The 27119-nt window shown below is 38.0% G+C and overlaps 1 protein-coding gene across 3 annotated transcripts in view; it reads left to right on the forward strand.

The window, feature by feature from the left end:
• COMMD10 (COMM domain containing 10) overlaps positions 1 to 27119 on the forward strand; it is a 161516-nt gene that overhangs the window by 61843 nt on the left and 72554 nt on the right. The window contains exon 6 of one of the 3 annotated variants that reach the window (XM_039545851.1): positions 21442 to 21528. The exons of the other annotated variants lie outside the window; for them this stretch is intronic. Coding sequence (XP_039401785.1) covers positions 21442 to 21513 — 72 coding nt within the window. The 3' untranslated portion in view covers positions 21514 to 21528. Of the gene's footprint in view, positions 1 to 21441; positions 21529 to 27119 lie in introns of those variants that run through there. 3 annotated transcript variants of the gene reach the window in all.

Raw genomic sequence — 27119 nt, forward strand, 5'->3', positions numbered from 1 at the left:
TTTTGTGAGAATGCTGTGTCACACGTGTTTAGCATTTCTGCTGTGATTTGGTCATCTCCTGCCCCTTTATTGTTTTACTGTTACTTGATTGCAGCCTGTACTTCTGACATCTCTATTGGACAGATGTTGAGTCAGGTTGATCAGGTTCACATGTTTCATCTGAAATGGGTCTGGGTCTGTAGAGGATGACTTTGAAATGCTCTGCCCATCTGTTGTTCTGTTCTACTCCAGTTGTAAACATTTTTCCATTGTTGCTTTTTATTGGTCTATTTCCTGTTTAGGAATGTACACACTGGATTTTAGTCATGTGATACATGGCTCTGTGGTTTCTTAGCATAGCAGCATCTTCAGTTGCTAGGTCTTCAACATATCTCTGTTTCTCTTTCCCTTGCATTGCTTCATTGCTTTTTCTGCTTTCTTGTACTCCACTTTTGCTTTTTCCAGTATGTTGTTGGTCTTAGCATTTAGGAGTTTTCCTTTCAGTACTTTTCTGTCCTCAGTTAAATGCCATATCTTTTGATTTATCCAATTCTTGCTTTATGTTGATATCCAGCTGTGACTGCTGCAGCTTGAATCACATGCCCAGGCCAGTGAACATTGCCCATTTTATTTCAGTCCCAGTGTGTGTCTTGCCTTCCTTTGCCTGTGTCACTGCCTCAAACTTGTTCCTTAGTTCAGGTTGGAATTTCTTGCAGTACTCTTTTTGTATCCAGCTTTGTACTGGTATTATTCTTTACCACTTTCTGTTTAAAGATCTATCTCAAGTTTAGTTTCAGGTTTAGCAATGAAAAGGTTGTGATTTCTGCTGACATTTGCTGTTTCATATATGCCCTTGCTTCTTGGACAGATGACCTGAATCTCAAGCTAATGCAGATGTAGTTAATGTAGTTTTTCATTTTGCCATCTGGCAAAGTCCATGTTTTTTTATGTACGTCTTTGTGAGGGAATCGAGGGTTTGGAAGAACTAGATTGGATGCCAAGTACAGTCCAATGAGTCTCTTATCATTTTGGTTAATGATTCCCAACCCGTGCTTCATCATTGATTTTTTTTTTCCATTTCTTGCTTGTCACATCCTATTTTAGCTTGAAAGTCACTCATCATAAGGAGTAAGTCACTTTTCCTCAACTATCATTTTACCAAACTATACATATTTAGTCAATTTAATATATCTTCTTAAATTAACTCTTCCAGCAAAGTAATCAACTTTGTTGCTCTCCTCTGAACTACTAGTTTACCAATCAATTTTGGAATGTAGTGCCTGTATTCGTCTCCTCCTTCTGGAAATTCTCCAGTGCTTTTACTCACCTAGGGTGTGTGACATAATATTCATTTAATTCAATAAGTAATCTCTTCACATGGATGGAGAAGTTCTGAGGGTCTCAAGTGTTGATTTGGGAAGTGGAATCTAGGATAGTTTGCACAACTTGGTGGTTGGGGTCAGGAGCAATGGAGACACCCCTCTCCTTGGGAGATTTCAGCCAGGAGCAGATAGGGCAGTGCTACACACCCTTCTCCGGTTCCCCCTCCCAATGAAGTACAGAATGGGTGTATGTGTTTGCTTCTTTCCTTTACCCTCCCCTCTTTCTTAGTACTGTGCGGAGGGGGTGCAGGCCATCTCACATTGCCTCTGGGCATTGGAGCTTGTCCCATTCACTCCTGCTGCCATTGGCCTGAGACACTGAGGTTGGGTAGCTACTTGATTCTCGACTCCTGGAGTAAGAGGAGTGGGATGGGATGGCTACCATTTGCTGTTGAGCCAAGTAGCCATTTTGGGCTCTCTGTTCTAGCCCTATTTTTTTCCTGCCCTTACCTAGTATTCTGTGCTCCTGTGACACTGGGGGCTAGGCTGATCTCATCAATCTTTTGTTTGGAGGTCTGGAAGGGATTTTTTTCCTCGTATGGCAAAATTGGCAAACTGCTGTGTGAGTTTTTTCACCTTCCAACTGACATCTTTGAGTTCCAGTTTTGGGATTTAAATTACATTTGTCACAACTTTGGTGGGTTCAAAAAGGGTCTGAGGCGAGTCCCTGTAACCCAGTGAGATGCTTGGGCATTAGCCCCAAGCACATTATGTGGTGAGGAGATATGCCCTCATGTCTTATACAGTGTGGCTCCCCTCATCTCACATCGCCTACCTCCTGCGTGGAGGAGGGGAATGGGTTGGAATTCTAGCTTCTAGATGGGTCCCTAGGTAGTCCTGAGGGTGTAGAGGGTACATTGCCCTCATACCCATCCTCATATTTGTAGAAACTGGAGCCATTGGTGCCCAGTTGAATTCCACAAGGCACAAGTCCTGCAGAATGGTTTGAAGGGGAAGAGTTCCTCTTTAGTTAATAATCTCAAAGTTGTGATTTCTGCATTTAACCATACTGTCACTATGTGTGCCATTGTTTCTGTGTCCACATCAGTGAGAGGATGATTAATTGCAAACATGTTATAGAAAATTGGGGAGTGTTTGCCATCAATTTTTCTTTTATTTTAAATGTTACTCATTCTTTCAAATTTAGCAAAGCAACTATGCCTGAGTGATGACTAGCCACATGCTAAGAAATTTCCAAAATCAACTGTTTGAGGAATTTTAGCAGAAGAATAAAAGTGTTCTTTCTCACTTGACTTCCTCAGAAATAGCTGAATAGATATGTTTTTTGTTCAGACTTCTTGAAAGAATTCACCTTTAAGGTAAGACCAAACATGAAATTTCAATCCCTAAAGTATTATTTTTAGAAATATATTAACAATTGAAAATGGGGAGCTTAGCAAGGAATGCTATTTTTAACCGCTCTGTGTTTCTGTTGTGAGCCTAAAGTACAAGTCATTGGTCTATATTACCAATGCTATTATAGACAAAGTGCATTAAGACTGGTTAGAATAATTACTCTAGAATGCCCACATAACCTGCAGTATATCATTACATTTGTGAAATGACAATTTGTGCTATTCCTTTGTCACTAATTCTTCTGTTCTTTGTGTGCTTTGGACAAATCACTGTGCATTTCAATGCAGAATTATAAGTGAAAGGATAATCTTCCCAGAGATTTAAACATTCAAACCTAAAACAGCATGCAGGGTAATTGTAGGTTTCTGAATCCTCAAAAGAATTCTGATTGCTTTGTATTTTTTCTGGCCATTTTAAAAATCACTAGATCTACTTTCTTGGCAGTTGCTCCTGATGAGAACTTTGAGTTTTTATCGACATGGAACTTTTCAGACTCACCAAACCAGGTTTCCTGAAGAATTAATATATATTCTTGAAAGATTACAAATGGAATGTTGTCTCTCATCTTGTTAACATCTGTCCTGCTTGAGGCACTGAGTATATGGTACATGCTGTCAACCCTTATCAATACTGTGTGCATTTGACACTGAACAGGTGTCAATGGTAACAACACTGTGGCACCCTTTACAGTCATGCTTGAGGAAGAAGGTGGTATAGGTGATCACCTCCAATCAGTTGCAAGCCCAGCTGTTTTCATCCATCCTGTTTCCTGTGATTTATAGCAGTCAATAACTTGTAATCTGCAGTTATTGTGGCATCTAAGTTTGTGCCACTCGGCTTTCCTTAACACTTAGCCAAGTTTAACAGCAGCAATGACAAGCAAACTTTTCCAGTCGTAAAATACATGAAAAACGATCTCTCTTTCAGTACAAAGAACACCACCAATGTTGCATAGTGTACAGCCCCTGAGCAAATCTTGCTGAAGTAGTATGATTGTGTAAAATCACTACTAATGAAATAACATATACATCTTTCTAAGAATGGCCTGCCAAGATACTAATAGAAAGAGACTTCAAAGAAAAGAAAACATGCTATTTTTTTCTCTTTTGCCTAATGAGACAGATAGTGTTACTAAGAACACATTTTGAAACCTTTTGTTACTACAAGGGCAATACAGAAACAATACAAGAACAAATGCAGTTTAATGGAAAGTCTCCTATATTGTTGTGTTTATGTAAGAGGAAGCTACCACAACACTTTCTTTTTCTGACCTCTTGAGAAACTTATTTCAGGACTCCTGCCATCTTTAGAATATGACTTCGTAGTCAAAGAGTTTGAAGCTATTGCTCTCCAGTGTGAGAAGGAACCACGCAAATGGGTTGAGATGAAAAATAAATTGCAGCACAGTGCTGTCTTGTTGAGGTTGCTGTTGTCTTTTCCTAAAGGAACAAAACACAGTGCAGTGCACTAAGTATAATAAAAATAGTGCAAGAATGGCTTTGTAAATGCAGGTTTCCAAATGGTTCTTTGCTTAGGGGTATGGGGGTTAGTGTGGCGTTCTTCAGTGGTGTCTGATCAAGACTTGTTAGAGAACTCCCACTCAGAAGCTGCAAGAAATGTCATAACATTCATGAATGGCTGCAGACATGTTTAAAAAGGGGTAGTAATGTTATATTGTTTCTCTTTCCTCCCTTTGGTTTCCCTCCCCACCATCACCAACAAAGAAAAAAGCATGGAGTGAGTGAAGGGGAGGGGAGGGCAGGACGAACTGTGTTAAAGAAGAATTTTAAAAGGAGGAAAAAAAGGTGAGAATGAGGGGAGTGGACAGGTACACAATTGTTAAGGCCAGATTCTAGTCCATGAGAGCTACTCTGGCGATGTACAGTGGTCTTAAAGAAGCTGTTTTGGTCCCCATGTGCAGTGTGGGGCCAACATAAATGGTCCTGTGCTTTCCCAACCTGGAAACCTATGGCATAGGAGTATTCCATGGAAGGGGAAGTGGCTGTAGCTCTTTGCGCTACGGCTATTCTGGATTTTGGAGCCGTGTTGGGTTTTGAAGCTGCCCATTGGAAGCTGTGAGGAGGCTGCCATAAGTTAGAATAGCCCCAGAATGCATTAGCTCCACTGGAATGCATTGGCTTTGCCAAAGGTACCAGAGCAAGACAAGTTCATTTAATCTGCATAGTGGTTTTTGATTGAGAACATCATAACAAGTGCATGAAACTAAACCAGGAAAAAGTCAGTAAGGGCAACTAACAGCAAAGAGAAGGCAATGAAATGTTCTACACACTTGAGACTTTTCTACTAGAGATATTTAAATTGTAAACTAGGGGAAAAATTGAAATGAATATATAGGAAGATAATTGTTATGCAGGATTACCCACTGGGTCTCTTTCAGCCTGATAGCTAACTCTGTCAGAGCTTGGGAGTTGTTCTGAAAAATTCCTTAAGCTCTTGTGAGTTCAAGTGTAGCGCAGTCTTGAAGCTATAAAACTCTGGTAGCCACTAGTGTGGTTATTTTTAAATTCACTTTAGCATTTTTTAAGCCACAGTATTAACTGCTGAAGCCTTGAGGGAGTTACAAAGAACTTGGAGCCATTGTTTACTTTAAAATGAGTAGCATTTTAATCTAAGATGTCTGGGACAAAGAACATGTGTTGCTTTAGTGCTCTTTGAAGAGGAGACCTTGACAAATGTCAGGTTGAGCAATCAGAGTGAACACCTACAGCATATACTTTAAAGATCTGTGGGGGAAAAATAGAATGGTTTTCATTAAAAACAAATCAGACATGAATTTTGCATCTTGGTTGCTATAAGGTGTAAAGACAAAATATTTCTGCCAGTGTATGGAGAATCATATTATCATAGACATGTAGCACTGAAAGGGATCTCAGTAGGCCATCTAGTCCAGTACCCTGCACTGACACAGGACTGAATGTTTTCTAGACCATCCCTAACAGGTGTTGGTCTAATCTGTTCTTAAAAGCCTCCAATGATGGAGATTTGCACAGCTGCTGTAGGTAATTTGTTCCAGTGCTTAACTACCCTTTCAGTTAGGAAGTTTTTCATAATGTCTAATCTAAATCTTCCTTGCTCCAATTTAAGCCCCTTACTTCTTGTCCTGCCCTCAGTGGTTAAGGAGAATAATTTGTCATCCTTCTCTTTGTTAGTTGAAGACTCTCTTCATGTCCCCCTCTCAGTATTCTCTTCTTCAGATTAAACACCCCCCTCCCCCCTTTTTTTTTCCAATCTTTCCTAATAGGTCATGTTTTCTAGATCTTTAATCATTTTTGTTGCTCTCCCCTGGGCTTTCTCCAATTTGTCCTCATCTTTCCTGAAATGTGGTGCCCAGAACTGGACACAGTATTCCAGCTGAGGTCTTATCAGTGCTGAGTTGAGTGGAAGAATTACTTCTCGTGTCTTGCTTATGACTCATCTGCTAATACATCCCAGAATGTTTGCTTTTTTTGCAACAGTATTAGATTGTCGATTCATATTTAGTTTGTGATCCACTGTAACATCCATATCCTTTTTTGCAGTACTCCTTCCTAGTTAATCATTTCCCATTTGTGCAATTGATTATTCCTTCCTCAGGGTGTAGTACTTTGCATTTGTCTTCATTGAATATCATCCTATTTATTTCAGACTATTTCTCCAGTTTGTCAAGATCATTTTGAATTCCAATTCTGTTCTCCAAAGCGATTGCAACCTCTCCCAGCTTGGTATCATCTGCAAACTTTGTAAGTGTGTACTCTATGCCATTATCCAGTCATTTATAAAGATATTGAATAGAACTGGACCCAGGACAGATTCTTGCAGAACCCCACTTGATATGCCCTTCCAGCTTGATTGTGAACCATTGATAACTACTCTGAGTACTCTTTTCCAAACAGTTGTGCACTTATGTTATAGCAGGTTCATTTAGGCTACGTTTCTGTAGTTTGTGTATGAGAAGGTCATGTGCGACAGTATCAAAAACGTTAGTAACCCATCAAGATACACTACATCATCTGCTTCACCCCATCCACAAGGCTTGTTAACCTGTCAAAGGAGGATACTAGGTTGATTTGACATGATTTGTTCTTGATAAATCTATATTGACTGTTACTTATCACCTTATATTCTTTTAGGTGCTTACAAATTGATTATTTGCTTCATTATCTTTCCAAATACCAAAGTTAAGCTGATTGGTCTCTAGTTTCTTGAATTGTGCTTATTCCCCTTTTTATAGATACATACTATATTTACCCTTTTCCTGTCCTCTGGAATCTCTCCCATCCTCCGCGAGTACTCAAAGATAATTGCTAATGGCTCAGAGATCTCTTCAGCCAGCTCCTTAAGTATTCTAGGGATGTATTTTGTCAGGCCCTCCAGACATGAAGTCATTTAACTTGTCTAAATAATTCTTAACTTGTTCTTCTCCTATTTTAGCCTTAGATCCTACTAATTTACATTGACGTTCACTATGTTAGTTGTCCAGTCACTGCTTTCTTTTTTGGTTAAAACTGAAACAAAAAAGGCATTTAACACTTTGGCCATTGCTGCATTTTTTGTTATTGTCTTTCTCTTCTCATTGAGTAATGGGCCTACCCTGTCCACATTGTAAAATGTTGTTACCCTTTATGTTCCTAGCTAATTTAATCTTTTTTGACTTCGCATTTTTAATTTTGTGCCTACATGCTTGTGTTGTTTTCTTGTGTATTCATCCTTTGTAATTTGACCTAGTTTCCACTTTTTATATGACTCTATTTTGAGTTTCAGTTCATTGACCATCTCCTGGTTAATCCACATTCCTACGCATTTAGATAGTTTGCTCTTGTGCGCTTAATAATGTTTCTTTAAAAAAACTGACAACTCTCCTGAACTTTATTTCCCTTAGACTTGCTTCCCATGGGATTTTACCTGAGTTTGTTTGCTAAATCTACTTTCTTGAAGTCCATTGTCTTTATTCAGCTGTTTTCCCTCCTGTTTTTCCTTAAAATTATGAACTGTGTCATGTCCTGATCACGTTCATCCAGTCTGCCTTCCATCTTCAAATTCTCAGCTAGTACCTCCCTGTTTTTCTGAATGAAATTTAGAATAGCCTCTCCCCTAGTCGCTTTTTCTGCCAGCTGTAATAAAAAGTTGTCTCTGCGTTCCAAGAATGTGTTTGGATAATCTTTACCCTGCTGTATTATTTTCCCAACACATTTCTGGGTAGTTGAAATCCCCCATTGCTACCAAGTCCTGTGTTTTGGATGATTTTGTTAGTTGTTTAAAAAAAAGCTTCATCCGTCACTCTTCCTTGTCTGGTGATCTGCAGTAGACACCTATCTGACTTAACCCTTTAGAAGACGTGGACTTTTCTGTGCCTAAGCTAAGACACATTCTTGTCTCATTCTGAATTTTTTTCAGTAAAATCTAAAATTAAAAAAGCTTCCAAGCCAACACAAAACAGCAGTTTGAATGTGTTACAAGTAGTTTACATTTTTAAATAGGACTATTTTTAGAATGCTGCTAATATTTGAAAACATGAAAGACTATTACTGGGTTTTTTTTAAATCGACAATGCAGCTTCAAAAATTGTCCCTTGTTGTTTTTTTATGATTGCTTTGAGCACTAAGATTTTTCCAGTATTTTCTGAAGAACTTCAGTTCTTTACTTTTAGCTTCTAGTGTATCTTTTTTTAAAAAAGGACCAAACATGAGTTAGCTTATGAACTTGCAGAAAGAGCATTGCAACTGAGAAGAAAAATCTAGTACTAATTTCATACATCTTGTGAACTAGAAAATGTTGTAAATGCTCCACAATTCAAGAATTATATAGCTGTGGAATGGGTTTGTTTAATTCCTTCAAAACACCTTGTAAATGAGGTGTTGCTACAATGGCTGCAGGTTATTACTGCCACTGGAAAAAATATCCAGTAATATATTGCTCCATCAAGAGATCTGGAACGGTTTTAAATGAATCTTTTGTTACTGAATCAATGTAACATTGTTGTCTTCATACTTCATAGATAAGAAAAATAATTTACTTTTGGATTTGGTTCTGTGGGAAAAAAGTGAATTATTTTAGGCTGAAGGAAATTTCTTTAAAATATAGTTATATATGGTTCCCGCCGTCCATCTCCGATTTTTTTTTTTTTTTGGTCTAAACTTTACAGTTACTCCTAGGTTAATCATAGGGAGAGATGCTAGTGACACCTATATGTAATTGCCCTAATACTTTCCACTATAAAATATTCTTGTGACAGTTTTTTGGGAACAGTTTTAACCTCTGCATTGTATGCAGAAGTTGTTCAAAATTTGACAGGGGGAAAGTTCTTGGGCTAAATAAGTGCCTTGTCTTTGACCCATAAAATTCCATTCAAGTTTAGCTGAAATTTAAATGGTTAAAAATCATCATTTCCTTTTTGCTAGTTGCTTTGTTGGCAATATGATGGCAGCAGGCCAAAATAATAAATCAATATGCACATTCTGCTCTAAGGCCCTTGTTTCTAAAGCAGCAGCAGCAGATGGCATTGCACTGGGAACCCTGGGAAGTACATAGCATGGTTGCTGCTGGAGCAGATCATGTAGCTTCAGGAGGGAGAGGGCTGGGCTGGGTTTCCCTTGACAACCTCCTGGATCCAGCACATTGAACCAGCTGCCCATCTTCCCCCTCACCCCACCCCAGGGATACCTCATAAGGTGGGAGCACACCATCGCATGTAGAGCTGGGCTGGGCTCCCCATGACCTGTTCCAGACCCAGCATATGGCTTCAGCAGCTCATACTCCTCACAAATGAGATAACGTCCTTCTTCTGCTGTCAGCTAGTGTAGTTAATCCTGTAACTCAAGCTGTGCTGCATTGCTAACTATTTAGGGTTCAAATCCTGCTGATGTTGCATGATGGGGGCTTGTTATAGTTGCACATAATAGAATTTTTGGACCATTTCTCTTAGTTTTTTCCTATATAATATCCTTTATTAAAAGAATATTTAGACTGCAAGGTCAAGCGGTAGGAAGTAAGGAAATAACAGAATGAATTGCCCTTGAAGCCTTAATTATGTCCCATTGAGTGTATGTATTATGATACATTCTTTAATCATGTGATTACATATTTTGCCAGGGTACCCCCATCTCATTCAATGCATACAATGGATGGTGTTAAAAGAATAAATCAAGGTTGTGTATTGAATAATACTCTTTGTAGGATCTCTGCCTCATTTGCTCTAGAAATTAGAAGGTGTATCGAGAAGAAAGCAAGGGATTTCAAAGAAAAGTCCTCTGGCAGTTGAATACTACACAGGAGAACTCAGTTCTGTCCCCGTCTCTGCTCTGTGTTGCTGACCAGGGCACTTAAACCAAAATTTTGGCAGGTAGCCACTAACCGTGAGACTCTTGAGGCCTGATATTCTGAAGAGCTGACTGCTCACAACTGCAGTAAATGAGAGCTGTGGATGCTCCACACCTCTGACAGTAATGCAGTGTGGTCTACAGGAATGAGCACAGGGCTAAGAGTTAGAAGGTCCTGCGTTCTAACACTGACTGTCACTGTTTTAATGTGTGGCCCAAACAAGCCTCTGTTTTTTTTTCCATTTCACTAATGGGGATGATAATACCCTTATCTCACAGGGGAGATAAATTCATTAATAGTCGAGAGTCACTCAAATATTGCAGAGCTGAGCTCCTTAGAAAAGATCATGAAGAAATGAATAATTCAGTAGTCAGTGTAGTGTTTGGAATGTGTGCAGTAAATAAGACAGGGGTCTCACATTGAATGATAAGGGTAAAAGGAAATAGTGAACATCTGCCTCTTTACCTGAGCATCATCTATCCTATCACTAAATAAGACAGGGTACTGTGGGGAAATCATATGGGATCACATAATTAAAGAGTGGGTAAAATTTTCTAAATTGGCCAAGTGGCTTAGTAGCCTAATCTCAGTTTTCAAAAGAGACTTAGGCACTTTGAAAATCATTGGGAGTGACGCTACTAAGTCACTTAGGTACCTCTGATACTTGTATCCTATAATTATAATGCATACACACAAGGGAGCAGAATAAAGGTTGTATTGGCAACCTGAATGCTGGTCTTTCCTGATTTATAGGGTTTAATGAGACGCATTCAATGTTAAGTTGTAAAACATGAAAAAGTGGAGTGGACTAAGTTAGGGAGCAATCATACATTGGTGAAGGGATGGACCAGATGATCAATAGGACTTTTCTAACAAGTTCTGTGATTATCTGAAGATTAGTTAAACCCTAATTTTAACCCAATAAAAATAGCCATAAAAAATTCTAGAGAGGGGTACACATGTGACCAGAAAGTACAGTAACCTGTTTCTCTGGAAGTGCCATTATGATGGTTGCTGACTGTATGGAGCCTGGGAGTCAGTGGAGAAAGGTACGTGGAATGTTCAAGCAGAATGGAGGCCAGTGCCCAAGGGAGGAATTGGGGCGATAAAGCAGGCTGTACTTGTGTAGATTTATATGGGATTGAATTTCATGTTTTTTTTAATTGTGTGTGTGTGTTTTGTTAAACTAAGTACAGCATTTTTGTAAGAGTTTTTATCCTTAAGTCACTGATACGTAGTATCAATCAATCTTTAAGTTTTTGTTTGTGAAAGAATATATATATTTCAACCCTTTGACATACCCTTTATACTTACACTGTGTGTGTGTGTGTGTGTGTGTGTGTGTATATGTGTGTGTGTGTGTATATATATAAAAAAAAACAAGAATTTGTCAAAGGGTTGAAATGTCACAGAGAGGCTTCTGTAATGATACAAAACTGAAATTCAAGATAAACCACAAAAACAATAAATCAGTCAATGACTACATTAACAGATCTCTTGGGCGGGGGAACCATACCACTTACTGTTGTTCAGGCATGTATTTAAATCTAGGTTGCTAATCTAAAAGATGCCAGTTACTTTTTATAAAGTACTACATTCATGCTTTCAAGGACTGCAGCTCTCTTTTCTCTGTAGATTCTAGTGAAAGTCTCAAGACAAGCATATTGGTCTTAAGAGAACATAAGAAAAAGCAGGGATCTCCTATATAAACATCTGGGCCCTTTAGAAGAATTGATGTCATCAGCTAATAATAAATTCATATGGATTATAGTAAGGTTATGAACATAAAATGAACGTTCAGAGGCAGAGAGAAAAGTGCCCCTTAAGATCAATAAAGTATAAATCTCTTGTTAATGGAGTCTACAGGAGAGAGAACGAGAGAGAGTGCGTGAATAAGTTGAGAATTAAATTTTTTAGGAATTCCTAAAAGTTTTGAAAGCAGGAGATTTGTCTGCAATTTTTATGATGTGCTTATGAGATATTTGATCAGGTTCAGCTTCAGCCTTTTATTATTATTTACTGAATGTCATCAGCATGCTTAACCTTACAGAAACATAAAGGAATATATAGTCCCTGTCCCAACAAGCTCACACTCTAGATCAGACACACAGTACAGTTCAGACACATAGGTACACAGATTGAAGAATCAATCGCATAGTAGTGTAGCTATTTTAAAAATCTATTTGTTATATCTTATTGGGGGGAGAGGAGAGGAGAATTATGGTCCACAAAAACACATGGTGAAGGAGGAAGAATAAAATGTATAACAAATCTTAAGTAATAGAGGCGACTTGATGACCCAATCATAGACTGGGGGATGCCATCAAAGGGAACAATCAAGGAAATTGTGATTTATAGATGTGGTACACAGAGACAGCTTCTGGGATACCATATTTAAAAGGATTAAACTAGAATAGAAGCAATAACTTGTCTGATTTTAATTACCCTGGATCCTCAAAGGAGAAAATGGGGAGGGGGAGGAAGTAAGGAATGGAAATTGCAATATGAACCATTTCCTGGTGTAAATATTATGTATATTAATAGAGGAAAAGATGAAATCTCCAAATATAACTGGAAAACTGAAAAACTCAGGGTGAGTTAAAAGGGTCAACAGGAATACAGAATGTCTGCTACTGACTGAGAAAGGAAATGAAAACCTAGCCCAAGCTGGGGGAATTAGTGTAACACTTCAAAATATTAATAGAAGTTAAGAAAAACAATGTGGCTAACTAAGGAAGTCCTAGGAGTAGAAGAAATTGTATGAAGCATGTGTAATGATGCAAAATGAAAAAGGGATAAAGAATGTTATGAAAGAAAGCTGAAAGGGGAATAAAACTGGTTGTCAGCCAAAACAGAGATTGTAAGGAAGATTGTCCAGAAAAAACAAAACAATACAGCATTAAATACAGAAATGTTAAAGACTGATGTGGAGAGAAGAAACAGCATCACTAAGTACTAGTGAAAGGAAATTTGCAGAGAAACAGGATACATAGTTTTGTAGCTGAAAAGTTTTTAAATGAGTTCTAAGTGTTCGCAAAGGATTAAACTAGAGGTAGTTTCCAGATTAAAGTAAAATGTATGTGCTTTAAATTATGAAAAGATTCTAGGGTTAGTTAGATTACACTCCAGAAACCTTAAAAAAAAAGGGTTAATAGCCTAATTAAAAATTATATATATGTGGTTTGTTCTGTTTGTTTTTTTTAAACAGTACCGCACCGTAGGGCATAAGGAAATTCCAACATGCCACAAAGAATCAAACATAAGGACAGACTTTAAGAAAGGAAAGAGGAAGGAAACTATAGAATCATAGAAATTAAAGACAGAAAAGAACTTTTTTTATTTTAGACAGAATTGCACTTACATTTTCTGCTAGAATCCTAATTTAGTACAGTACTTTCCACTAACACTGCAAATTTAAGCAAATTTAGCCACTTTGGCACACTTTTTACTTCTGGGGCATTAGTGAGTAATCATCAGTATTACTGCTAACATTAGACAAAAACAAAAAAGTACTACAGCACTAGAAGCACAATGTGGAACTACACAACTCTTGTTAAAGACACTTAGTACCTCCACAAGGTAATGTAAAATAATGAATTGTTCAGCACTTTGCAGGATATAGACCTATGTCAGATGTTAAAAAGAATTACAATACTTTGTGTAACCTGGAATTATATTCATTATGTGATGCCTACAGAATGATAAGGAACTATTTGACAGAGATGTACAAGTAAAAGTACTAAAGCCAGGTAATTTTAATAAGCAGTACAAAGGACCAGATGGCAATAATATCACTGTTCATGGAATATTCGTTTTGTGGAATTCCACTTTTACACTGGTTATTAAAATAGCATGTGCACATAAATTAGAGTTTTTGGTGGTCTTATAGTTGCATGGATTTACTGTGTGGATGAGTACTACAATGGGCCTGGATTCTGATCCTTTACCAGTTTCATAATTGTTAACGCCATTTACTTTAATAGAGAGTGTCCTGATTTACACCCCTGTAAGTCAAATGAAAATCAGGTCTAGTGAACAGAATAGAATTCCAAAGATCCAAAGAGACTATATCTATCTATCTATCTATCTATCTAAATTCATCTTCTACTATTCACTAATCTATCCCTCCTCCATTTTACTGGTTCACAAAGTTTGAAATTTGGTAAACCAAAGATAAATGCTGTTTATTAAAATCAATTTATAGTCCATCTCTTTGCAAAGTTTTCTTATTTTACATGCTGAACTTAATTTTTTTACCATTACTGAAAGGAATGTGCAATATCTTACTCCTGGGGGAATTCTGTGCCAAAGTATTAAAAATTCTGCACCAAAAATTTGAAAATTCTGTGCACAATATTTTAAAATTGTGCAAAATTCTGCATATTTTATTAGTCAAGATAACACAATATAATCATGCCAATTTTGGTTATTTTGGTAATTTATTTAAACTACGATACAGTGGACGGAGAATAGGAGTGGGGAGCACTGGAGGAAATCCCCAACGCCCCTATGGCTAATAGTAATATAGCTAGTATTGATCCTTTTCTTCTAGTTATTAGTCAACATATATATACAGCCATATGCTCAGTGTTACATCATAGGCAACTGAAGAGCAAGTGAAGACTGGGGAATCAAACTCACAAATTATATTGGCTATTGGCTGTTTCCAGAAAGGTCAATAGTAAACTGTTCATGGAGCACATTTTGATAGGAAAATTCTTCAGTCAAAAAATGTAGACTAATTACAAAAGCATCATAAGCATTTATAAGGCCATACTGTCCTTTACACCACTCTGGCAACGTAAAGGAGCCTTAAAACTTTTACACCTGTTTTATACTCCTGGGGGAATTCACAAAGACAATGGGAACAATTCACTAAGCAGGCAGGCTGTTACATTCTGCTCTGTCTGAGAGGCCAGAGCCTGCCCCATGCGTGTCTCCTCAGAAACACCCCAAAGCCCTGTTTCTCCACACCGAGTGTACCACAATAGCGAGTGAGAGGGATAGTGTCTCTCTCTCTCACACGCATGATGTCCCAGTTCCCACCCCCGGCAGTGATTTACATCTCTACCAGCTGCTTCTGTACCCAAATCGACCTGTCTGCGCTGCTGGGGAGGGGCTCTTGACCGCTCTTGTGGCCTCCCTTTGCTTCCCTGTCAGAAGTCATTTTTCTGTGGGGAAGCAAAGGAATCTGCACGGCCCGTGAATTCTGTACACGCGCAGTGACACACAATCCCCCCAGGAGTAATATCTGTATTTGTGTAATAGGAAAATGTTATAAATAATTTCCCCTAAGAAGAAATGAAATCAGTAGAGGAGAGAATTTCTCTAACTTGTTGCTTCAAATAGCTAATATTTGAACAAGGTTACAAAGTATAAATTCCCTGCAGCCCAAATCCATTTTGCTTTATTGAAGAAGTGCACTTCCCTGCCACAATTGCAAACTGCTACCCGCAACTATTTATTACAGTGTCAAAACTGCAATTCTTGTCGTTGACTTTCATACCACAATCATATTAATACTCTAGCCTGTTACTGAAAGTGTTCTGTAATTTTGTAATGCTTTCCTTAGCTATTCATCTCAATGTAGTGCTTATACTTCATAGAGGAGAACTGCAGTTCTGTCTGTGTAAATGGTACTGGACAACTCTGCATTTTGCTTGGCCTCTGTGCACCTCTGCCACCCTTAAGAAGGCAGTACCCCACTCTTTTTAAGTACCCCCTCTGCCAAGAGTTCACTCTATTTCTTTCCTCCCCTCCATCTCTCACACATAATGTCTCCCCATCCACTACATGCAGTTTCTCTCCTCATCCCACTAGTTGGGTGGAGAGACCATGAGTGTGGAATGGAGGGAGAAGCAGAAGGGCTCTGTAAGGGAGAGATGCAGCAGTGGGTGGGAAGTGGAATCAGGGGGACAGTGGAGGGAGGGGAACCATGAGGGCACTAAACGGGGAGGTAGAAGCTCTGGGGGGTAAAGGAGGGAAGGAAAAGAAGTGGAAGGGTTTTAGGGGCAGGAGGGAAAGAGAGAGAGAGCAGGGAATTTCTGTGATCTAGCTAGGGAGTGAGATGGGGAGGAGTGGCTGGAGTTGTTGGGAAGGTTGGAGATGTTGAAAGAGGTACAGCTCGTGACCAGGGTGGGTTGGGAGGTGAGGCGTTCAGAGAGTATGGTTACAAGAGTTCAGTAAGAATCTATATAGAGTAGAATTGAGTGCCAGGACAAGCTGAGGTAGTAGGATGGCTGCACTTCTGGGAGTCATGCAGCATTGCTGCTTGAAGCTGTTGCTAGCTAATTTGGCTGACAAGAGGAAGAAGGTGGCAGTTGGAGAAAGTATTGTGGGCTTGTGGGAATGGTGTTTTTAAAATGTTCAGAATATGAAGATCTTATAAAAATCCAAATACAGATACAGTATTGGAGTGGAATCTTATTTTATCTTAATATGTTTGAAGAATAAAAAGAAAATAACTGGGAGATAAAATAACATTTTATAAATGTTTAAAAAATTAAAACCCGTATTAACCATTTACTAGAAAACCACCCCTGGCAACTGAACATTGCTAACATAGTGGTGTTTTACACAACTGTATTCTTCCAGTGCTAGGCACTGCCCAGTTTCATGCGAAACTGCATCCTTGCCAACAGCATTGGTATAACTAACTGCATTATGATCATTGCAGAATATAACTGTAGTAGTAACACTTGAATTCTTCCTCATTTGTAGATCATTTAGCTTCAAAATTATGCTTTTTTATTTAAAAAAAAAATCATGCAGTGGAGTGTCCCCTTCCTGATTCCAGTACTTTTTTTTTTTTTTTTTTTTTGAGAATCAGGTTTATTTCACACACACTCACATTTTGATTAAGCCTTTGGAAAAATCTGAAAATCTTGCCTTTTCCTTGACATATTGGAGTAGTAGTATTGCCCTGAAGCAGAGACCTGAAAGGGAGTTTTTGTTTTTAGCTGATCTCAAAGACAAGATGAGTTTATCAGAACAAACAATGCATACAAAAGGAAAGAACTCTGATTTAGTAGGTGAAAGTACCCTTTAAAAATAAATTTGTTGGACTAATAACCATTCTTAGTTTGTATACAGATGTTTCATCTGTAGATTGGAAAGTGCTTTACAAAGGAAGAGAAGTATATTTATACCTGCTTTACAGATAGAGAAACTGCACATGGGAGTGAATTGACCTGCTTAAGGTCATACAAAAAGTAAATGGTGTACCCAGGAATTAGAGCCAAGCCCTGCCCACTAGACCATTACACAAAATATCTTAATTCTGGTCAAATTAAAATTAGAATAATGACACAGTCTGTTATAAGCAAATACTGTACTACTTTAATGTGCATGTGAATATTTTTTTTGTTTGGTTGTTGCCTTTTTATAAGGGAGAGGGGAGAGAAACAATAAGTGGCAAAATGTTCATTCCTCTTCTAATTTTCCATCTAACAATGTTACATTTTTTTGGCATTCATACTGATGTTGGAATAGGTGACATAGTAGGAGCTACAATTTTTATTGATTTTGTTTTGTGGTATTGTATGGTATTCCTCCTGCTAACATAAGTCTGAAACTTCACCATTCACTCACAGTCAGTAATCTCCCCTGATCGCTTTCATTTTTTTAATACTGGCTTAAATCAGTTATATATTTCTATACTGAACTTTTGTTCTTCGTTCATTAATATTTTACTTTTAAGTATGTCATAACTTGTAGGCCTTTTGAAGGGCAGGCTGAGTGATTACAAAAAATGAGAGGATGTGGATATAAAAAGAAGGCGAATAAACCTAAAAAGTTGAAACCACAGACTGTAATGAAAAATGATCTGAATGGAAGGCATACGGCAATACTTATTCTGACACAAAAGGCACATACAACAAACTGGTGGGTGGGCAAGTGGCTTTTGGGTTATGATATTTTCTATGGTGTACAGTAAAACTGAGCTTAAAAAACAGTATAAATGAAACCATATACAGATTTGCATCTGTCCATCCATTTATTATTTTAAAATGAGGTTACGGTGGAAACTGATTTAAGTGGGCCCAAACAGAATACATTTCAGGAATGAATTATCCTAAATCTTGTATGCTAAAGTGTGATATAATCAACAAAACATGATTTTGCTGTAATGCAGACGAACAAGTAAACATAGTTCACCATATATATTTTACAAAGTATAATACTCCTGCCTTTCAAGCATCTCTCATTTAACACCAAATATCTGTTTCATAAATCTGGAAATGTTTCACTTTATTATTGTAAATTACTTCAAAATAGTGAATCAGGATATCTAGGCTATAGAAGTATTTGTTAAATAAATCATACCTTGAAGGTAGCTTCCTACAGTAGCTTTATTTTTATATCCTCAGTTTTATTTGTTTATACATTTGCCAAGGACCCAAAATGGATTCTTACACTTAACATGCTCAATACAATCAGGTTTTTGTATGCCTTTTGGCAGCTTTCTTCGTTAAGCAACATTACCCTGCCCTGTTCATTGCCACCAAAAGGCTGCTGGTTTTTTTTTTTAGCTAATAACATCTATATCATAAATGGCCTGATTCAGCTCTAGTGTTTAACCACGCCTACTTTGGGCCATTTTATTAAAGCAAGTTAATGATATCCACGTCCTTGTGAAACTCTACCTTGGAGGACAAATTTATATATTTTAAAATGTGCTCATTGTAAAATGAGGGAGAAAATGCTTTAATCAATACTTCTGAAATTTGCCTAAATGGTTAAGGACAACTGTGAAAAACATAACACACCATTGGATTAAACTTCAAAGTCTGATGGATTTGAAAGTTTTCTGTGTACGAAAGTCCTTTCTGATTTTCATGATCAAAAGACAATAAAACACACCTAGGCAAGAATAGGATTTATTTACAGACTGGACATACCCAAAGATAACTGTACTTTCCTCTAAGACATTGAGCAGAATAAATTACAAGACCCACTGACTCAAATGAAAACAGTTGTCTCTTGTTTACCCTTTCACTGTGGCCTCTCCTTTTCCACTGCAATTACAGAATGTTTTAAAATCAACTGAAATGCAATACCAAAGAACACATGTAGAGACTTGCTTTCCTTAATCAAATGCTGCAACTTAGAGACAAAGACTACATCAAATATTTTATCATGCTACTGTTTCGCAATTGGAGTTTTGTTTTACTGATTCTGGGCACAAACAACACACCACCTGTTTTTCCTTGAGATGGTAGCATAAAAGGTTAAAGAACAAATTCACCTAGAACTATGTTTCTGATGAGCTCCCATAGTAATTGTAGTAACCACATGCTGTTTTACTGGAAGAGTGAATTTAGGATATTGTCTGATCTCTCTCTACCTCCCATGGTAAACCTTCTGTTAGCTTTGTGAATTTGGTAGTCAAAGGTGAACGATAAAACGTGCCATCTCTTATTTAATGAACCTTCACAGGCTGTGAGGCTGCCAAACTGCTGCAGATTTTCTTTTTTAAACTTCATTAAGCCCCACAGAGGGACAGGTCATGACAATTATCAATTCAGTCCAAACCCCATATTGACTAAAACCTTTAAATCTATAAACCAATATGTACAATAAAACTAAGAGCTTGAGTGAAGGAAGGGACGTCCTTATGGCTCCAGTGGGACTGAAGAATAACTCTAGGAAAATCAAATCAAATCAAAACTGCATTTTTTTGGATGAGTGAAGTTAAGGAAGAAAAAGGTTAAACTGGCCCTGTTGCAATGGACTATTTTAATATTGTTTCAATAGAATAAAAGGAACGTTTCCATCATCTTTCATCTTCAACTACAAGAACACACTATGTGGTAGCTGTCTCCACATTCTGTACTTGGCAATTGCTTGTTCTTAGTGACCCATTGTGGTGCCTGGTGCTGCATTCTCCAAACAGCAGTACTGTATTGCCTGTCAAACATTCTTTAATAACAGGCTGACCTATATCTGCTGCTTTCATGGTTTAAGACTAAGGGAAAGCTAGTTTGACAAACTATTCCCCCAAAATGACTTACAATATCAGTTGTTTTCTTTCAGTTATGAAGTTCATGATTTCCCCAGTGTTTCTCTGTTTTCATGAATATTTGGCAAACATTATAAAAATGTCTTTCCCCCTCCCCCAAATAAAGAAACCATACCAGTTGGATTATACTTCTAAGCAACCTTTTAATTTATAACAGTGTGATTGGAACATCATAGGTTTTTTTTTCAAGTTCTAAGATAGGAAATTCAGGGAACTTAAAAAAAAAAAAAAAAACCCTTATGTAAACCAAAACCAGAGTAATGGAAAGCCAGAGGTCTAGTGTAAATCATAATGGCCTGATTCAAAGACCATTGAACTCAGTGAAAAGATTTCCACTGACTTAAGTGGATTTTGGATCAGATCCATACCAAGAGGATGGAGGAAAGCTAGGTCTCCAGCCCCCACCTAATAGGTGGGAGTCTCAATTTACATGCTGGCATGTAGAGTCTTCCTTGGGATAATGATTGAGGGTAGTGGTCTGTGGCACCTGGTTGAAAATTGAATGATACTCAGGTTGATGTTGGTACCTTAATGAGTATTTCCAAACTTTCTGGTGGTCAGAATTTATTTGAACTTCTTGAAATTACTAGATGAGTATGTTGCTAGATGAATCTTTGACTTTCCAATGGCTGCTGCCATGTTGGAGCCCTGCAGTGCCCACATAAACATCCAAGGCCACTGCACAAAAGTGTCTATTATGTAGTTTACCAAGTCTGGTATTTTTTTAAATTAATAGTGTTCTGTTTATTGTATTGTTAGAGGGAAAATATGTTCTTTTAAAAAATAAAGGGGGAACATTTCCTTGCAGTTCCTTGCTTAGGTATTTTTAGTAAAATTCCCTAGGTCCTGGTGTGCTGGAAATATCCCAGAAAAGCTTTATTTTGGTATGGAATTTGCAGAGATATACTCTTTTGACTTTGAAGCTAAACAATTCTATTATTCTGTCCTTGAGTTTAAGCAAAACATGATGATGACATAGTAAATCTGATTCTATTGAGAAAATAATTATGAATTCCATGCTTATGGATATTCTGTATTTGTCTTGCTTTTTTATATTTTTGACCTGAACTAGTTATTTGTTCAGGTTTTTGATGGTGGTTTGTTGAATGGCATTTGGTTTGTCAGACTTAATTATGACTTCTTCATAAAATAAGCTTTATTTTGCAAGCTTAATGTTTTGTCTTCTGAGATTATCTTCTCCCTTCTGGATGTATTAAACGTATCTGTGACTCTCAAATCACTTCAAATACTTCTTCCCATGCAAACCCAAAATAACTGGGCTTTGTGCAGGCAGCTAAGCAGGGTTAGGAAGGAAATTCACCTGAGATCTCTGGGAAGGTACTTCCAATATGGAAGCCAGTAGGAATTTCCCTTTGTGCCATGCAGGGGATACAGAGATTCTCTCTACATGATCATTGCTTCTATGGGCATGCTACACAAGACTGCTGTGGACCTTGACTGGTTAAGAGAACCTTATGCAGGATTCTAAACAAAGGTGAGTTTTGACCATTAAGAAGTAGGGTCATATTCTTTAGAACTGCCAAAAGAAAAGAACAGGAAACTTGAATTGTGATTCCAGAAGGAAAGATTGAGGGGGATGAATGCAAAACAGAAGTTATTCAGATGATGAAAAATTGATTGTGCCCTCATCTTTGGGACAACCTTTTCTGCATGTTGAACATTTAGCTATGCTTTTATATTTGTCAGGGCTAGCAGGTCTCTCAGATGAAACCAAAGACCATCTGGTGTAGCCAAAGGAACTTCAGTATATGCTACAGAAGATGTGGTAAGAACTCAGGGCATAAAACACAGTCAGGCTCTTTGTCTGGGTAGGTTCCATCAAGATTCTTACATTAAAATGTCACTAGGAGTTTGCCTGCAAGTTGATTCACTGATAGCATTTTGGGGAAATTATGCTAAGTTTTTGATTCTATGAAGTATGGCACTTTTATGTAATTCCTTTAAAAGAAATCAGAATTTTGATTTTTTTTGTTAGTCTCCTGTTAGATAAGATCAAATTTTCTAAAAAAATCAGTTATCCTTGCTTTCACATCTGCAAGGGAAGCCAACTTAAGGAAATGATTTTGTGTGTGCGCTTGATGAACCAGGTTGACGGTGCTCCTTTAATAAGAATCCATTACAAATTCCTAATAGTCTAGAGATGCCAAACTGAAAATGTTAAAAATAGGACTTTTATTGTCCCATTACAGGTTTCTAAATCAGAGGTTGTCTTTAATTATCACTGGGGTTTTTAAAAAAAAATTTTTCTAGGAAGTATGTAAAATAATCCCTTATTAACAATGTGGTGGCAGTCAACAGATCTGTTCGCGCTATAGCTGCATTGTAGAACACCATTCATTATTGAACACAATCATTTAAGGTAATAAGACACTAACCGCCCTACCATTTTCCCTCGTCAAAAATGTTAAATGTGTCCATAGTGCACACTTTCGAAGTTCCTTAGTTGTAATTACCTGAACCTAAAGAAGGAAGGAATTTCAAGATAAAGGGACCAAATACACAAATGGATTCTTCACAGTTGCTGATTTTATTAAAGGCAATAAAACTTACTTGAGTATTATTTGGAAGAAAAAAAACGTGAAAGTTTAAAACCCCAGCAAATAGACTGTGTTTACATATAACTATGAATTAAGTTGAAAAGTCTCAGCTTTAAATTAATTATGCTGAGCTGAATAAATACTTTAGTCTTCTTAGTAGATTTAAGTAAGCTTTACATGGCAAAATGTAAGAATATTAAATTTTAGCACATAAATATAGCAATACTATTAATTAAAAAATGAAAGAGACCTTGCTTCACTTTGGGCCTGAGAGATGCTTTGTAGTGCATTGCCCTGTGCGGAAAACCTTGAGCTTCATATCCTATTTGAGATTCACGGGAAAACCAAGCCTGCATTGTTTTCTGCACCTCCAAAGAAAAGACAAGATGAGTGAGAAAACTAGGTGAGCACACTTCAAAGAATTTGAAAAGGGGCCAACCAGCTGCAAAGTAAAGACAGTAGTCCATTAAGACCCTGATCCAGCAAAGCAGTCAAGAACAGTGTTGCTAACTTTTGCAATTTTACTGCAAGTTCCACAACATTTCGTGTGTTTTCTAAGAGCCCCTCAACTGTCTCCCCGCCCCTCACCCCCAAAAAAGGTGTCTAGCCCGTATGGTGGAGAAAATCTTTAGAATATGTGAGTGCCCTATAAAGGCTTAGAAACCAGAATGTAAATAAAAATAACCCAAATTTTATTAATTTATAAAAATCACGATTTTTAAGCCAGTGGGGGCTCTACAACTAGTGTCATAATTTTTTGCAGATCTGATTCATGATTTTTAAATGTTTGGGGTTGGCAATACTGTACTTATTTAATTTTATGTGCATGAGTATTCCCATTGACTTCAGACAGCTCATGCTTATGGTTAAGCATATGCTTAAGTGATTTGCTGGATTGGGCCTCAGATGCCCCTCATTAACAGTGAGTAAAACATGACAAGACTTGCTCTGGCTATTAGACTAAAATGGGAGAATCTGCTTGGTTGTCTCTGGTGTCTGCCTAATTGAGATCCAGATTGGTAAACACTGAAGAGGTCACTGAGAAACAGTGCTATGCCAGAGACTAATAAAATACTTTTGTGGAAAGATACAGGATCTAATGCAGGGTTTCACAAACAGGGGTCGCCACTTCTGTAGGGAAAGCCCCTGGCGGGCCGGGCCAGGCCGGTGTATTTACCTGCCCCGTCCGCAGGTCCGGCCGATCGCGACTCCCATTGGCCGTGGATCGCTGCTCCAGGCCAATGGGGGCTGCGGGAAGGGCGGCCAGTAAGTCCCTCAGCCCGCGCCGCTTCCAGCAGCTCCCATTTGCCTGGAGCAGCGATCCACGGCCAATGGGAGTCGCGATTGGCTGGACCTGCGGACGGAGCAGGTAAACACACCGGCCTGGCCCGCCAGGGGCTTTCCCTACAGAAGCGGCGACCCCTGTTTGAGAAACCCTGATCTAATGGATATGAACTATGAAATCTGATCCAGAATCCAGTTCACCTTATCCAAAGATAGTAAAGCTCAGATCTGGCGTTCTCATCCTGGAGTCATCTACAGTGCCTGCAGAGAGAGGTTTTTAGAAACGTGTGTGTGAAGTGAAGTGAAGCGAAGTGAAGTTTTCAGGTCTATGACGTTTGAAAACTGGAGAAGATGCTTATTAAAATATAGTTTGGGCAGCATTGAGAGCCTGAAACTGTTTCATACAGACCTGCCATGGAATTATATAATCATTAATTTACTTCAATTTCCAGCTTCAGATAAAATATTTTGCAGTGTAAATATTCCATGCATAAAAATATGTTGCATTAGGATAGTGCTATCATTTAAAAAGAAACACATTACTTTTAAAATGGACAAATCAAACTTTCAATGTAAAATTAATAATAATGAAAAAACCCAGAAGTGTTAACATTTTTAAAAGCAGAAAGAGATATTAAAAAATCACACTCCCACAAGAGTATACATAGCTAGCCATTCTAACCCAAGAAACATATTAGCTATCCTCATCCCTTTCCTTCTTAGTATTTGTTGCACTCTGATTTTGTCTTTATTAGGCCTCAGTCTTGCAAAAACTTAGCATATGATATGTTTAATGTCAGCAGGACTACACATGCTTGAAGTTAAGGGCTTGTCTTCACTACTGTGCCACATTGGCTCAGCTGCATCCGATGTAGCATATCTGGTGAAAACATGCTATTTCAACAAGAGAACGCACTTCTGTAGACGTGATTACTCCACCTCAACGAGAGGCGGAAGCTATGTCGGTGGGAGCATATCTCTTGCTGACAGTGTGGTGTAAACACCACTTCAAGTTGATGTAATTTACGTCACTCTGTGGTGTTTTTTCTCATGCCTGAGCGAGGTAAGTTACATCGACTTAAGTGTTAGTGCAGACAAGCCCTAAGTCTTTGCAGGGAGTATAGGCAGATTGCTGCATTTACGCAGAGCTCTATTGACTTCAGTTGGGCCCTGTTGCAGAGCCCCAGTCCATTTGCACATTGTGTATTGCAGAATTGGGGTCTAGGTTTGCAAACTCTTCTGGGCAGGGACTGTCTCTACCTCTGTGTTTGTACAATACCAAGTTCAAAGGGGCCCAGAATTCATTGTCGCCCTTGGAGCTATTGTGATACAAATGATAATACTGTACTATACTATACCTCCATCTCTCAATATAGCAACTTAAAGAAGGATAAAAGGTTGAATTTTAAAATGTTCTTGTTTTTAAAATGTGTTCAATCTAATTAAAAATGGCTTATTATCACAGTGCAGGCCTTCAGTGTATGGAAAAAATCACCTACTATAGAGAAAGCAAAATATGAAGAAAACTCCCTTTCAGACAGTTTTATCAACATGCTTTAGCTTCTTATCTCTGTGGCTGCCACAAATATATGCAGCCATGGCCTACTTAATTCTTCCAATTACTTTAACAATTTTTCTAAAAGGCCTTAAGCACTGGTTGCTATGAGAAAAATTGTTCTTCCACACTGTACTCAGTAAAAACACAGCTCTAGGTTCATCTAGTTTCCTCTGTTGTAGCATCTTCTACTGCAGGGGTAGGCAACCTGTGGCACGTGTGCCGAAGGCGGCACGCAAGCTGATTTTCAGTGGCACTCACACTGCCTGGGTCCTGGCCACTGGTCTGGGGGGCTCTGCATTTTAACTTAATTTTAAATGAAACTTCTAAACATTTTGAAACCTTATTTACTTGACATACAACAATAGTTTAGTTATATATTATAGACTTCTAGAAAGAGACCTTCTAAAAAGGTTAAAATGTATTACTGGCATGCGAAACCTTAAATTAGAGTGAATAAATGAAGACTCGGCACACCACTTCTGAAAGGTTGCCGACCCCTGTTCTACTGTATCTTGACTTGATTAGTTTCAGCAATCTGTTTTAAAAGGCAAGTTTATTTCCTTGCCATCTAAGTGTTTGCACTGCTTTAAATTTTTCACAGCATCTGCAGAATGGAAATGGAAGAGTTTCATAAAGTTTTATCAAAGCTTTTTTTTAGTTTTATAAATTCAGTGATCAAGACAAAACTTGGTGCCTTCTGCTTACTGTTTTGGCAGTATTTGTAATATTGGACTTTTGGCTTCTACAATATTTCTTCTTTCCTGGCAAACAGATTTTTTCCTCAGCTATTATTAAACAAAAACTTCTCTTCAGAATAACTCCATCAAGTAATTTTATTCTGTTTTCTAATGCCACTACTTTACATTTTATTCTAGTTTGGTTTCCTATTGATGCTCTGTTCATTTCAACAGCTTAGCTGTCTTACCAATTTTGTGAGAAACTTTGAGTAGTCATGCTAATGAATTCTTAGGGAAAAAAGTCTCTCAGTTAAATTGGTCAAATTTCAGGGCCTCAAAATTAACGTATCCGATTTTTCCCAAATTTCTCCATTTAAATTTTGGAAAGTTTAAAAGTTGAGAATGATGCTTTTGTTTTCAAGTGAAATAGTTCTGAAGACTGAAGTCCTTTCTCTGTTGTATCCACAGCTAACGGGACATTCTGGGCACTAATTAGCCATACAGGTTACCTCACAACTCCCTCCCAATGTGCTTCAAACTTGACATGGAGGGACCACCTGGGGGGGAGAATGTAATTCAATCTCAGTGTCGGAACTACTAACAAGGGTGCCAGTTGTCACAGCCATCTCAATGTGGACACCTGCCTACTGGAAACTGGATTGAGACTAATAATTCACTTCCTGTAAGCCATCCAGTAGTCAGATGGTTACAGTTTGGGTGAAGCCCTCTTATATTTGTAATGTAAAACTCCTACAGCACATGAAATTGAATCACATACACAAACTATTCAAGAGTGGAGCAGACAGAGGGTGCTCTACAATTCAAGAACGTTAATCTGGTCCCTGTGTGTGCTCCTGGATTTAGCTCCACAAGGCACTGAATCAATTTATGCTGTATTTTGAACCATTTTTCTTTGTTCCCATTGGTAGGATTTTCTAAAGCACTTAGTGATTTAAAAGCACAGATCTCATTCGTTTTTTAGGTGCT

Source organism: Mauremys reevesii, linkage group 6 (assembly GCF_016161935.1).
Source record: "Mauremys reevesii isolate NIE-2019 linkage group 6, ASM1616193v1, whole genome shotgun sequence".
NCBI classification, from domain to species: Eukaryota; Metazoa; Chordata; order Testudines; family Geoemydidae; genus Mauremys; species Mauremys reevesii.